The sequence below is a fragment of the Phaenicophaeus curvirostris genome, chromosome 6 (assembly GCF_032191515.1).
Source record: "Phaenicophaeus curvirostris isolate KB17595 chromosome 6, BPBGC_Pcur_1.0, whole genome shotgun sequence".
NCBI classification, from domain to species: domain Eukaryota; kingdom Metazoa; phylum Chordata; class Aves; order Cuculiformes; family Cuculidae; genus Phaenicophaeus; species Phaenicophaeus curvirostris.
In genome coordinates, this window is record NC_091397.1 from 3201283 (window position 1) to 3213417 (window position 12135).

The following is a 12135-nucleotide window of genomic DNA, read 5'->3' on the forward strand; positions in this document are numbered from 1 at the left end:
GGAGAGCTGGACTTGGACCAGCCGTTTGAAGCCCCATGGGGCTTCCTAGACATCCATGGGAATGCAAGCAGGACACAAGATCTGCTGGAAACCTCTGCTTTTCTGGGCCATGAGCTGAAGGCCAGGGAAGTTGTCCTGCTGCAGCTCTAGACTTCAGCATGGGAGTGTTGAATCTCAATAAACCTTAGCAGGAGACCCACAACTCACAAGGCATCTGTGTTTAGATGTCCTAATGTGTGAGCTGAAGCCCACTGTTGATCTCTTTTTCATTCTATTCAGTCTCGGACCCTAACTCTGTCACCAAGATGTGGAGAAGACAGATTTATTCATGACGATGTGTTTAGAGGCTGTGCCAGTGAGGTTCATGCATGTATTGTAGATAAAGCAGATAAAACTCTCCTAGGTTCCTTGAGCCTCTTCCTTTAGTGAGGCTTTTTAAGTAACTTCCAGCATAGATCTCATAACCCATAAAGAAATATAAATAAATAGATCTATCTTCATTTTCCACCCTCTTCCAGACTTCTGAAAACTGACTCTGGAGGAGAATAAAGGACAAACCTGAGCAGAAAAGCAGCCCTGGGAGCAAGCTGGAAGGGTTTGGGGATGCCATGGAGCCCACATAAGACACTCCCTTATTGTATCTTTCCAGCCTTGACTTCATGGTCTATTTTTAGCACATCAAAAGATTTAACAGTTTTGGAACAGCCAGTTTAGTGGTGTTGGGAGAAGGTTCCAGCCCTGCCATTCATGACCCAGAAGGCAGATTCAGATGCTTGATTCATCAGGAGGCTCTTTCCCAAACACGGTGGCTGAACCGATGGGTCGCACCCGTCCCCTGTCATGGGACGGCAGCGAAAGCTCCTTCTCTCCCTGCAGTGACTCACAGGCTGACAGATTCCTTCCTGAAGCATCGAGGCTGAAAGTACAGCTGTTCCCCCGTCCCCCTCCCTCCCTCCTTGTCCAATGTGTCATATTAAAGGGTGATCGGCTTACACATGCTCCAGTATGGATTCCTTAAGCTTTGTAACGCTGTGTCTATATATAAAGCCCTACGCTGGAAACTGAAGTACACAGACAGCTGCGAGAGCAGCAAGCGTTCCACATTCCCAGTGTGCTGACAGTCTGGAAGCAAGGGAGACTCACAAGCCCTGCTTTAAAATCCTTTACCAAGGGCTCAGGTATAGATCTAATCATAAATATATATACATATATATATATATAAGAAGAATTGGGGAAAAAAAGAAGGGTTACTCTTCACCATGGGTTTGCCTTTTGATCAAGTGGAAGAACTGCGTCTCTACCAGCAAACTCTCCTCCAGGATGGACTCAAAGACATGTTGGACCACAATAAGTTTCTGGACTGTGTCTTAAAAGTCAAGGGAAAGGAGTTTCCCTGCCATCGGCTTGTGCTGGCAGCTTGCAGCCCATATTTTCGAGCAATGTTCCTCTCAGACATGGAAGAGAGCAAGAAGAGGGAGGTCAGTTTAGAAGATGTTGATCCAGATGTCATGGGCAAGATCCTCCATTACATCTACACCTCCGAACTGGAGATCACAGAGCAGAATGTGCAGGACATCTTCTCCGTGGCCAACATGTTCCAGATCCCCTCCATCTTCACTGTGTGTGTGTCCTTCTTACAGAAGCGGCTCTGCCTCAGCAACTGCTTGGCTATCTTCAGGCTGGGCTTGATGCTGGATTGTGCCCGGCTGGCTGTGGCAGCTCGAGATTTCATTTGTGATAGATTTGCATTGGTCTCTCGGGACGAGGAGTTCTACCAGCTTTCACCTGATGAGCTTATTGCCATCATCTCCAGTGACTCCCTCAACATCGAGAAGGAGGAGACAGTCTTCGAAACAGTGATGAAATGGGTGGGGACCAAGGACCATGAGGGCCGGCAAAAGGCCTTGCCTGTCATCTTTGAAAGCATCCGCTTCCGCCTCATGCCCAACGACTACATCAAGGACCACGTGGAGAAGCACGCCATGGTAAAGTCCAACCCGGAGCTGCTCAAGAAATTGCAGATGGTGAAGGATGCCCAAAAAGGCAAATTCACTGTGGTGAAGAAGAAGAAAGTGAAGAAAGGCAGTGAAAAGCAAGCAAAAGACAATATTGTCAATGGGGCAGTAGATGAGGAGGAAGATACAGAGGAAGAGGCTCTCCCAGGGATCTTAAATGACACAATGCGCTTTGGGATGTTCCTCCAGGACCTTATTTTCATGGTGAGTGACAGTGGAGCAGTAGCCTATGATCCCACTGCCAACGAGTGCTATTATGCCTCCCTGTCTACTCAAATCCCAAAGAACCACATCAGTATGGTGACCAAGGAGAACCAGATCTTCATTGTCGGAGGACTGTACTACAACGAGGACAGCAATGAGGATCCCATGAGTTCCTACTTCCTACAGGTACTAGCTTTATCTTTCTTTTGTTTCTCTGACCACTTTGGAGCATTACTAGCCTTAAGCTTCCATGTGACGCCAGTAACTTACATTGTCATTTGATGTTAAAGGGAAAGTTGAAATTAATGTGAAATACCTGAGTTGTTTTACTAGACATCCTTCCACTCAGATGGGGTTCTAGTCATTGAGAAAGGGACTTTAAGGCGTAGGTAACAGGAATAACTGTTCACGATCCAAGCCATGAATGTGGACCATGTTGAACAGTGTATTTGGTCAAGCCTGGGCTACCATACACCACACTAACTGAAAGGTTAAGGGCATCAGATCTGGGTTCAGGTTTGCATCTTTCATGATCGCTGATTACAAACCCCCAGGCAAAACCCAAGGGTGACTCTGACAGATGCCAACAGCTACGACCACAGAGAAAACACTCCAAGGACACAGGTCCCTACCTACCAATACGTACCCCATTTCCAGTGCTGTTCTGCCTCCCCAGGGGTATGCCAGGTCCATAACAGAGTCTCTGGCCATTTCTAGCATATGTGGAGGAAACCATGGTGTGACGTCTTTTGGGATCCTCCACAAGAAAAGTGGCTTTTCTAACTCAGAATTAACCAATGCTGGGATCAGATGGAGCTGTGCACAGGCAATCTGAGCCCCAGCCTGGGCTGTAACCCAAGAGCACCTTTCCTGTAGACAGCACAAGGCACCTACCCTTCCTGCTGACCCTGTAGGAATCCACTAAATCCTCTGTCCTTCCTCTCATACCCAGAAATCTTTTTGTTCTTCTGCCATGGCTCACATATCTTTTGGAAGAAAACAATAACATGTCCAGGCAGAAAGCATAAAGTAAGGATGGTTCCCAAGCTGAGACATACAGACTTGTTCCCTCCATTGCCTCATTGCATGGGTAGGTCTGCACACCTGCACCAGGTGTGTGCAAGGACCGTGCTTGTTCTCGCCTGGAAAGGGTCAGGCTTTGGAGCCTATGCAGCCCACGTAAAGCCTGTGAAATGAGAAGTCAGCAGGAAGACGCTGCAGCCCTAGGAAGCAGGATGGAGGTCCAGAGAGGTCATAAAGTCTCCATCCTTTTGACACATTTAATATTTGACTGCACAAACCCCTGGCAACCTGCTCTAACTCCAGAGCTGCACCTCCCTGAGCATGAGGGCTGGATGAAAGAACTTTTGAGGTCCCTTCAACCTAAATTAGTCTGTGATTCTATGCTGCAAACAGCAAGATTTCTATATGTGGCTCCCAATTTGCCACTGACTCAGTAGCAAATGCCCTGGCCATCGTGTGGCCCTTTTTAGCTCTTTCTCCTCAAGAAGGGGACAGTGGTCCCTTCTCAGCTTGCTGTGGTGTTCATGCATGGGAGGTGCAGACAAGCCCCAGGGCTGGAAGATGCCATCAGTTAGTAAAGGTATAATTTATTGTCATCGGTGCCATTACTTAGCTCACTGTTTCTGTACGAGTGAGAGAAACTTCTGAGCATTTCTTTCAGCTGAAATTTCACAGAGATATAGACAGGAAGCTGCATGACAGACCCTTGAATCATCATGTCAGCATCTTACACCTTCTGACTCTCTTTCTGGCCTCCCTGATTTCACATTCCCCCTGCTGAAGCCAGCAGAGTTAGGTCAGGGGTAGTTTAAACTTAAGGGCAACCACTAAAATACAAAAAAAATGCTGATAAATCCCAGAGGCCTTGCAAATTTTGTCAGGAACAAAATGATTCCATTGACATTTCAGATGGAAAAGGGTTATCCGGTATATGTCACGTCTAAAATCTATAATTTGAAGACAGAGTTGAATCCATTAAGAAGCAGGAACTATACTGGTGACTGTGCTGCTGAGGTTTGCACTATAAATTAGACATATGTGGACCACAGCTTACAAAGAGACAATAACCACAGGCACTCAGCTGGGGCTGAGTCTTTGGAGGCAGCCCAGCAAGCTGAAGCTCTTTGGCCTGAGCCCACAGCAAACAGTCCTTCAGGCAATGATGCGTCACAGCTTCATCTTGCAGAGTCCCATCAAATTGGCTGCAAGACATCACTCCAGGCTTAACCCACAAAGTCTCTGCTCTGCTACCAAGCTACATAAAATTTTTTATTGCCCTGGTTTATAGTTCCCATAAAGCCACAGTGCCCGGAGACTCCCCAGACTCCTAACATTGCACATCTTTTTTTTTTTCTTTCTGGTGGGAAACATGGCAAAGCCTTGATGTCCAAGGATCTGCAAGAATTTGGCCATCTGATCTAGTAGAGCTGCATGGATCGATTTCCCCATCTATCAATCAGATGCGTCTGGCACACTCTGGTCAGCAAAAATTGCTCTAAGTTTTGCAGCACGACCTCAGTTGTGTCAGACTGTACTGGGTAGACAGAAACTGCGTAAATAGGCTTTGTGCAGATAGACATGCATGTTTCATCTCATGAACTTCACACACGCTTAGGTGGAACGGGATAGCATCAGTATCTTGAGAAGCAGAGGAGGGACATGGCAACTGATAATTTGCCAGAAAGCAGAATAATTGATGGGAGAAGAAGGGTCTTGGGAGTGAGCTGCATAGCCAACATTGTCAATACCACGTTGTTACCTGGCAGAGATGGAAAACATCAAGATGAAACATCGGGGTGTGTGCTACAGCTGAAGAGGTTCAGGCAAAATTTCTGTGATGGAAGTTCTTCAGGTGCTGCAGGCCCAGGAATTATCTGTTCTAAGTCCAGGATGGGACTCTCATCTGCAGATGGCCAACCTTGTTCCGAGTCAAGGCTTTGGTGCAGAGAGCAGAACACGTTCCTGCTGGTGCATCTCAGCTCTTATACCTGTCAAAAAACATATGCCATAGGATATATGACCTGGATTTGCACTAAGATCCCCTGTCCTGCACCAGATGGTAAAGCACAGGCAGAGACCAACACTGCAGAAAGTGCCTACTGGGGTGACCAAGATACACGTAGGAATGGAGTTTGCCCTTAGCCTCTGGGCCCTGATTTCTGTGCTAAGCAAATGGACGGGGCGAGCACACGCTAATGGCCATCTGTTCCCTTTCAGTACGACCATCTGGACGCAGACTGGCTGGGGATGCCCCCCCTGCCCTCCCCTCGCTGCCTCTTTGGCCTGGGAGAAGCAGAAAACTCCATTTTTGTGGTCGGAGGGAAAGAACTGAAAGAGGGAGAAAAGACCTTGGATTCGGTCCTGTGCTATGACCGGCTGTAAGTGTCCACGTGCGACTTTGGGGTGGGAGGTGGTTGACAGGAGAAGGCAAAGCAGGTGTGGTGTACAATGACCCCAGTGCTGCAGGGACCAAAAGGTTTTGGAGATAGGGCTCAAACTCCATATCTCGATGCTGGCACCACTGGGATTGTCTCAAGCTGTGCCCTGGGGCTCTGAGCTCCCTCTCTCCAGCTGCTCTGCTTATTGTAATTGAACCTCCAGGAGGTGGAAGTCGTAATGGGGATATTATGTTATCAGGGACCACACTCAGCAGATGCTCACACAGGACCTGTACAGAGGAGCAAGGGGAATTCTTCCTCCTGCTCTCGCCCATCAGTTTGGAGGTTTGGTGACTTTCACTATGGCTTTGGACAGGAAAGTTCATTTTGAAAGTATTCAGTTGCAGCACTGAATGGCCTACTCAGAGATATCAGGCTTAGTATACAACCATTTTTGCACAAGGGGCTCTGACCCATGTTACATCATGAGCTTTATCAAAAGGCACCATCCGGTTCTGCTCAAAGGAAGCAGAAACAGCCAAAAACTGCTTCTCTCTACCTTAGAGAGGCAGAGCAGTAGCGTTAACAAGCCTTTGCTTGCTCTATATTTAGATGTGTGTGCTTCAAAGTCTGCTTTACAGGCAGAGATTTGACACCAGTTTCATTCCCACAGTATGGGACATTTATGTGCCCCCGTAGACTCTGGGAAAAGATGTACCTGCCCCCACTAAACGCTCAGGGGGTGCTCTGAATACCAGTTTAAAGCTGGTAGAGTTGTCATCAGCATGTCCTGTATTTCTAGTATGATTTAGGTCAAGACTTCAACTGTAATAAACCTGGAGAGGACAAACTGCTGGTCTGTGGGATCAAGTATTTGCCCAGAGTGGTTGAACAATTAGAAAGCCCTCAGAGCCCAGACATCTCAGTTCTTAGGTAAAATAAAGCGGAGGTCTTGGGGGCTACAATCTACATGTATGAAAACTGTGGATGAGTTTAAACTACATAGACATGAGCAGACATCTCTGGAGGAAATGGTCAACCTTCTTTGTGTACCAGTTTGGGAGTTCCAATAGTTACAGCTACATCCTCTGCTCAGCTGCCCCAGAACTAGCTCAGAGCCTTCAACACAGCCCTCTTCTGCATAGAATCATAGATTCTTGGATTCATAGAATTATAGAATAGTTAGGGTTGGAAGGGACCTTAAATATCATCTAGTTCCAACCCCCCTGCCATGGGCAGGGACGACCCACATGGGAATAATGCGGACATACAGCCACCCTGGGTCCTTTATGTGTGTTGGCCAACCACTGCACCTCAAAGTGGAAGGTGGTGGCCAAAACTGAAATCTCTCCTCATGATCTTGCACCCCTAAGTCACACTGGTTTTAGTTTTTTACGTAATGCAGAAATCTCTGTCCCACCTGTGTCTAGCCAGTAACATTTGTAAAGGATGTGAGGACCTGCAAGAAGAGGGGGATATGTATGCATAAAGCCCCAAAGTAGAGGATGCTGCAGATAAGAATGAGCATTTGCATAAACATCCTCTATATTTTGTTCCTTCCTTTTTTTTTAGGATCACAGAACTTACTGGATAAGCACTATCTCATTGGAAATCTCCTATTTTTTTTTGAGATTGTGTTTTCTGTTTGTTAGGATCTGTGCTCAGCTCTAGGTCTGGAAAGTGCCAGGTACTCTGGGCCTCACTCAGCAAGCAAAAATCCTTTCACTTCCCATCTTCCCCTGATCCAGGTCCTTCAAGTGGGGTGAAGCTGATCCCCTTCCCTACGCAGTCTACGGCCACGCAGTGGTGTCGCACAAGGACCTTGTCTACGTCATTGGTGGCAAAGGAAGCGACAAGTAAGTCAAACAGCAAAAGAAATAGAGGGATTCATCCCCCAAAATTAGTGGGAGTGCAGAGCACGAGTTAGTACCTCCCCAGCCTGGATGCTACGGCTTAAGGAGGATTGAATAGGGTGTCCGATGTGAATCATAGAATCATCAAGGTTGGAAAAGACCTCTAGGATCATCCAGACCAGCTGTCAGTCCAACGGTCCTTCCCTCTCAGCTCACCTATGTGACCGCAGCCCCGTCCAAGCCATTAGGAGTCCTATAGGGACATTAGGGAGATGGCACCATCCTTACAGAAGAGGGAATATACCATGTTCTTGATTCACAATAAATGAATACCACACAGAATGGAGTCGGGGGCGCTGAAGACCAAGAACCCCCCCTTCACATTGAGGGTCTTCACATTGAGCAGTTTGTGGTCCTAGTAGCCAAATCCAGGTGGGTATTTGCAACAGGGGTGAAAAGCTTCATCAAAACTGACCCCCATCCTGTCCTCCTGCAGGAGATGGGCTCAGCAGAAAAAAAAACTCCCTCAGGGACCATTGCAGCAATTTCTCTGAAAGTCAGAAGTGTGGCTGTTTACAGAGCAAACAAGCCATAATCCAGCAAAGACAGGTCCTGCTCTGAAAGGATTATGGTCTGAAAAGTGTGAGCGTGCATACATTCATGCACCTCACGCTGCTGTCCTGGGGAGCAGGGGCGTTACTGATGATATTCCACAGCATCAAGTTCAATCAGCAGCACTGAAAAACTGTCTGATGGCTGTGTGTGAGGTTCTGAGAGGTTGTTAGCTACACAAACCTGTATCCAGCTGCGTGGGCACAATGGCACGCCTTTAGGAGTCCCATCTGAAGCAGGCACAGCAGGAGAGGAGATGTTATACACACAAATGATGTCTGCAGGCATGGGCATCCTTGGGCTCCTTCTCTCTCCCACCTTTCTCTAGAAAGTGCCTGAAGAAGATGTGTGTCTACGACCCATCCAAGTTTGAATGGAAGGAGCTGGCTCCCATGAAAACTGCTCGGTCCCTGTTCGGAGCCACTGTGCACAAGGACAAAATCTACGTGGCTGCTGGTGTGATTGACTCCGGCTTGACCAACTCAGTGGAAGTGTACGACATTGCCACCAACAAGTACGTACCTGGGCACACCTTTGGGGTGTAGTTACACAAAAAGCAAGCTGTAGGTGTACGCTAAGAAATTTCTAACCATTCTGGAATTTCTAACCAGTTTGGAATTTGCCACTGCAGTTGGCTTCTAGATCATCTCAGGCTCACCTTCCAAGCAGTTTCATTAAATGCTGCAGCCCATGGGTTCCTTGCAGGGCTATAACTTCATCTTGGTAGTTTCACTCAATGCAACACTCTGATTTTGGGTGGGCCTTGCAGTTTCAATCCCACCACCAGCACCTGCTTGCCCATGCCAGGTGTGCTTCATAGCTCATCTAACTCAACGCAAAATGAAGTTGAACTATGATGATGAAACAGACGTAGACAATACGTGATCCCATCCCACGTAGACCTTCACAAGTTAATTTGTCAGTAGCTAATGCATTTGTTGAGTCTTGATTTGAGGTCAAGCTTGGCGTGGGGTTAGGCAGGGTGTGTTAACATGTCCCCAATCTTGATGTGGCAGGTGGGACACTTTCACTGAGTTCCCGCAGGAGCGAAGCTCGGTCAGCCTGGTGAGCTTGGCTGGGGTGCTCTACCTGCTCGGAGGCTTCGCCACGGTGGAGACGGAGTCCAAAGAGCTGGTGCCAACGGAGCTGAACGACGTTTGGAGGTGAAAATCTTCCCTGGGGTTGTCCAAAGGAGCATGGGAGAGATGTTAGTGAGAACCACTGAGGGAACAAGTAGTTCCTATCTTTCTGGATGCCTTCAGTGTGAGGTGGAAGTTGTCACCCCAGCACAAAGCTGAAAGCTCAGCGCAGGTTCTCTGGGTGAGAAGTTTGCCCTGTGCTGTGCTAGAGGGCACATTAGGTGATTCAGTGATCTCTCACAGACTCATACAGCAATATAGCAGGAAAACCTCTTCCTTTAGCTTTGTTGCATTCACATTTTGCCTGGAGCAGGTTCCAGACCCTCCCTTCGGCGTGAAGCGGTGTTTGCGCAATGCACGCTCGCCCTGGAAAAAGCCAGTACTGAGGCTGGAAATCAGATTGTCTTAGGTGGGAGCAGAGCAGTGGGCAGAAAGCACTTTCTGAGGGCTGCTAATACAGTGTTAGCTCCTCCTGCCCATCACATCCATGGCTCTAGAGCACCCTCAGCAGGCACCTGTGGGCTGTCACCACGGGTGTTCGATCTTGGTGCCACCAGCTTCCTAGTGGAAAACTAGATTCTCCCCTGTGAGATCACACGCTGATAAATCCATGGTCCCCACCCTGGCTCTGCAAACCAGAGCACCCCAGGGCTGAAAGATATCATGAAGGTCCCACTTCATGACCTGTGGCCAAATGATATCTGTGGGACATCACACCATGTATCAGGCTCCTATCGCTATGGAGAGCAGCTGGAGCAAGGGAGAGGAGACACTTTCCTCACTAAAACTGCCTGCCTCTCTCTCCCCAGGTATGATGAAGAGCAGAAGAAGTGGGAAGGAGTCCTCCGGGAGATCCAATATGCCTCCGGTGCCACTTTCCTTCCTGTGCGCCTCAATGTTTTGCGCCTGACGAAGATGTAGCGAGGCATGATGTATTTAGTTTTTCCATGGGGTTCTGGGGCAATGAGAGGTGGGAGGAGGTGAGGATGTGCTTATCAGCACAGAGATTTGGATGCTGTGTAGGACATTGCATCTGTGATTGGTACCTTTTTACCTGATCAAATGGGAAAGTAGAAAAATTATCTTGAAGCCCTGTGGGAACTTGAAGATGCTCACAAGATATCGAGAAAAGGGAACTGGAGCTGGTGTAGACCAGGAAGCATGGAGCAATGAGTTGTTCTAGTCTCAGTAGACAGGAAAAAAAGATCACACTCTCATTCCACTTCTTCCTTCGTCTTTTTCCCTGTCTTCTCAACTGCTGTTGCACCTCCCCAACCAAGACTGGAGGCATAAAGTGGGTTCCAAGGGACTAAACTGGCATTCTCCAGGGAATATGGTCTATAAAGTATTTCCCCACCAAAGGTAGCTGTGAGCATGGTACTAGAGTCCACCTTGGAGGGGAAAAGGAAGGGTTGAAGTTGTGGTACAGGAGAGGCCTGGGGGGACTTCCGTGATTTCTCAAGTGATGACGGTTGTCGGAATGAGACGGTTCAAAGAAAAGAGCATGTGACTGTGGGCAGCAGAAATGTTTTGGAAATCGCAGTGAAAAGGAATTAGTCTTGGTTCTTCGCCTCCACTTTGACTTTGGACTGAAGGGAGGCCAGGAACTAAGGTTTGTGGGAAGGGAAGAGTCGAGCGAGTAGTAGGGTAGGACAGGGAGAAAAGAGACAATGGGCAATCACCTCTGCTCTTTTGGGCTCCTCCTCATCAATCACAGATCACAACATCCTCACCTAGGGTGGGACAAGGGCTGTTTTTCAGGGAAAGGTTTTATATTTATGCTGTTTCTCTTATTTTTAATGTTCTGATCTTTTTTTTAAAGACTATTCTAGTTTACTAAGTACATAGAGATCTCAGATGTATTTGGCTCAAAGAGAGCTTCCTACTGTGCAAAAATGTATTTTTTTTAAGTTTATCCATAATGATGTTTTGATAGAAACACAATTGTACTGGCAGCAGGACAAAGATCTGCTAGAGCAAAAATCTCCTGATGCCCACACCATGTGACAAGTGGTTTATTTAAAAATAAATTAATAGGCTATTTCAAAAGAAATCCTCTCTGTCTGCATGTTGATAGAGCTGTAACTGAATGTCCCCAGCAACCAAACACAACAATCAAGCAAAAGCTGCAATGAACACACAAAGGAAACTGTCCCCATGAACAGGCCAAGCTTTTATTCTTCTTATTTTCCCCTGTTTGGGTGCTGTTCTAGCTGTTCTCCAGAGATATGAGGACTAGGAACTACCTAGGACTAGAAGGAAGCTGTGAGCCTTAAAGGGGGCTCACAAGAAAGCTGGGGAGGGGCTCTTGATCAGGGAGTGCAGGAATAGCATGAGGAGCAGTGGGTTTAAGCTGAAAAAGGGAACATTTAGATTAGACATTAGGAGGAAATGTTTTCCTGTGAGGGTGGTGAGGCCCTGGCACAAGTTTCTCAGAGAAGTCGTGGCTGCCCCATCCATAGAGGTGTTCAAGACCAGCTTGGATGGGTTTTTTTAGCAACCTGATTCAGTGGGACGTGTGTCTGCCCTGGCAGCAGTCTGGAATCGAATGATGTTTAAGGTCCCTTCCAACCCAAAGCATTCTATGATTTCATGATCATTCTATGATACCATCAACAAGGATGATAATTAGTAACAAAAAAGAACAAATGCAAACCTTGTGAAATAATATCCACAAAGTGGCATGAAAATTATGAGATCAAAAATCATATCTGGATGATCGCCTAGTTCAAAACGCAGTCATGGAGAAACTAAAATATGTTTGGATGGAAAGAAAATTTGGCATGAATAAAGGAACCAGAGTCTTGTCCTGGTTTCATTTTAAGGATTTAAAAAGTTACAGAATAATCTCCTTAGAGGACAAAACCATCAGAACAGTAATGAAACATTTTCACAAGAAAAACAAATCCAA

The 12135-nt window shown here is 47.1% G+C and overlaps 1 protein-coding gene across 1 annotated transcript; it reads left to right on the forward strand.

Moving 5' to 3' along the window:
* The first annotated feature begins 1050 nt into the window (after window positions 1-1050).
* On the forward strand, window positions 1051-11277 carry KLHL40 (kelch like family member 40). Its single transcript, XM_069859168.1, has 6 exons — window positions 1051-2405; window positions 5460-5620; window positions 7369-7476; window positions 8414-8599; window positions 9102-9248; window positions 10034-11277. Exons 1-6 carry the CDS (start codon window positions 1260-1262, stop codon window positions 10143-10145), a joined length of 1860 nt encoding a protein of 619 aa, XP_069715269.1. The 5' UTR covers window positions 1051-1259; the 3' UTR covers window positions 10146-11277.
* The last annotated feature ends 858 nt before the right edge of the window (window positions 11278-12135 follow it).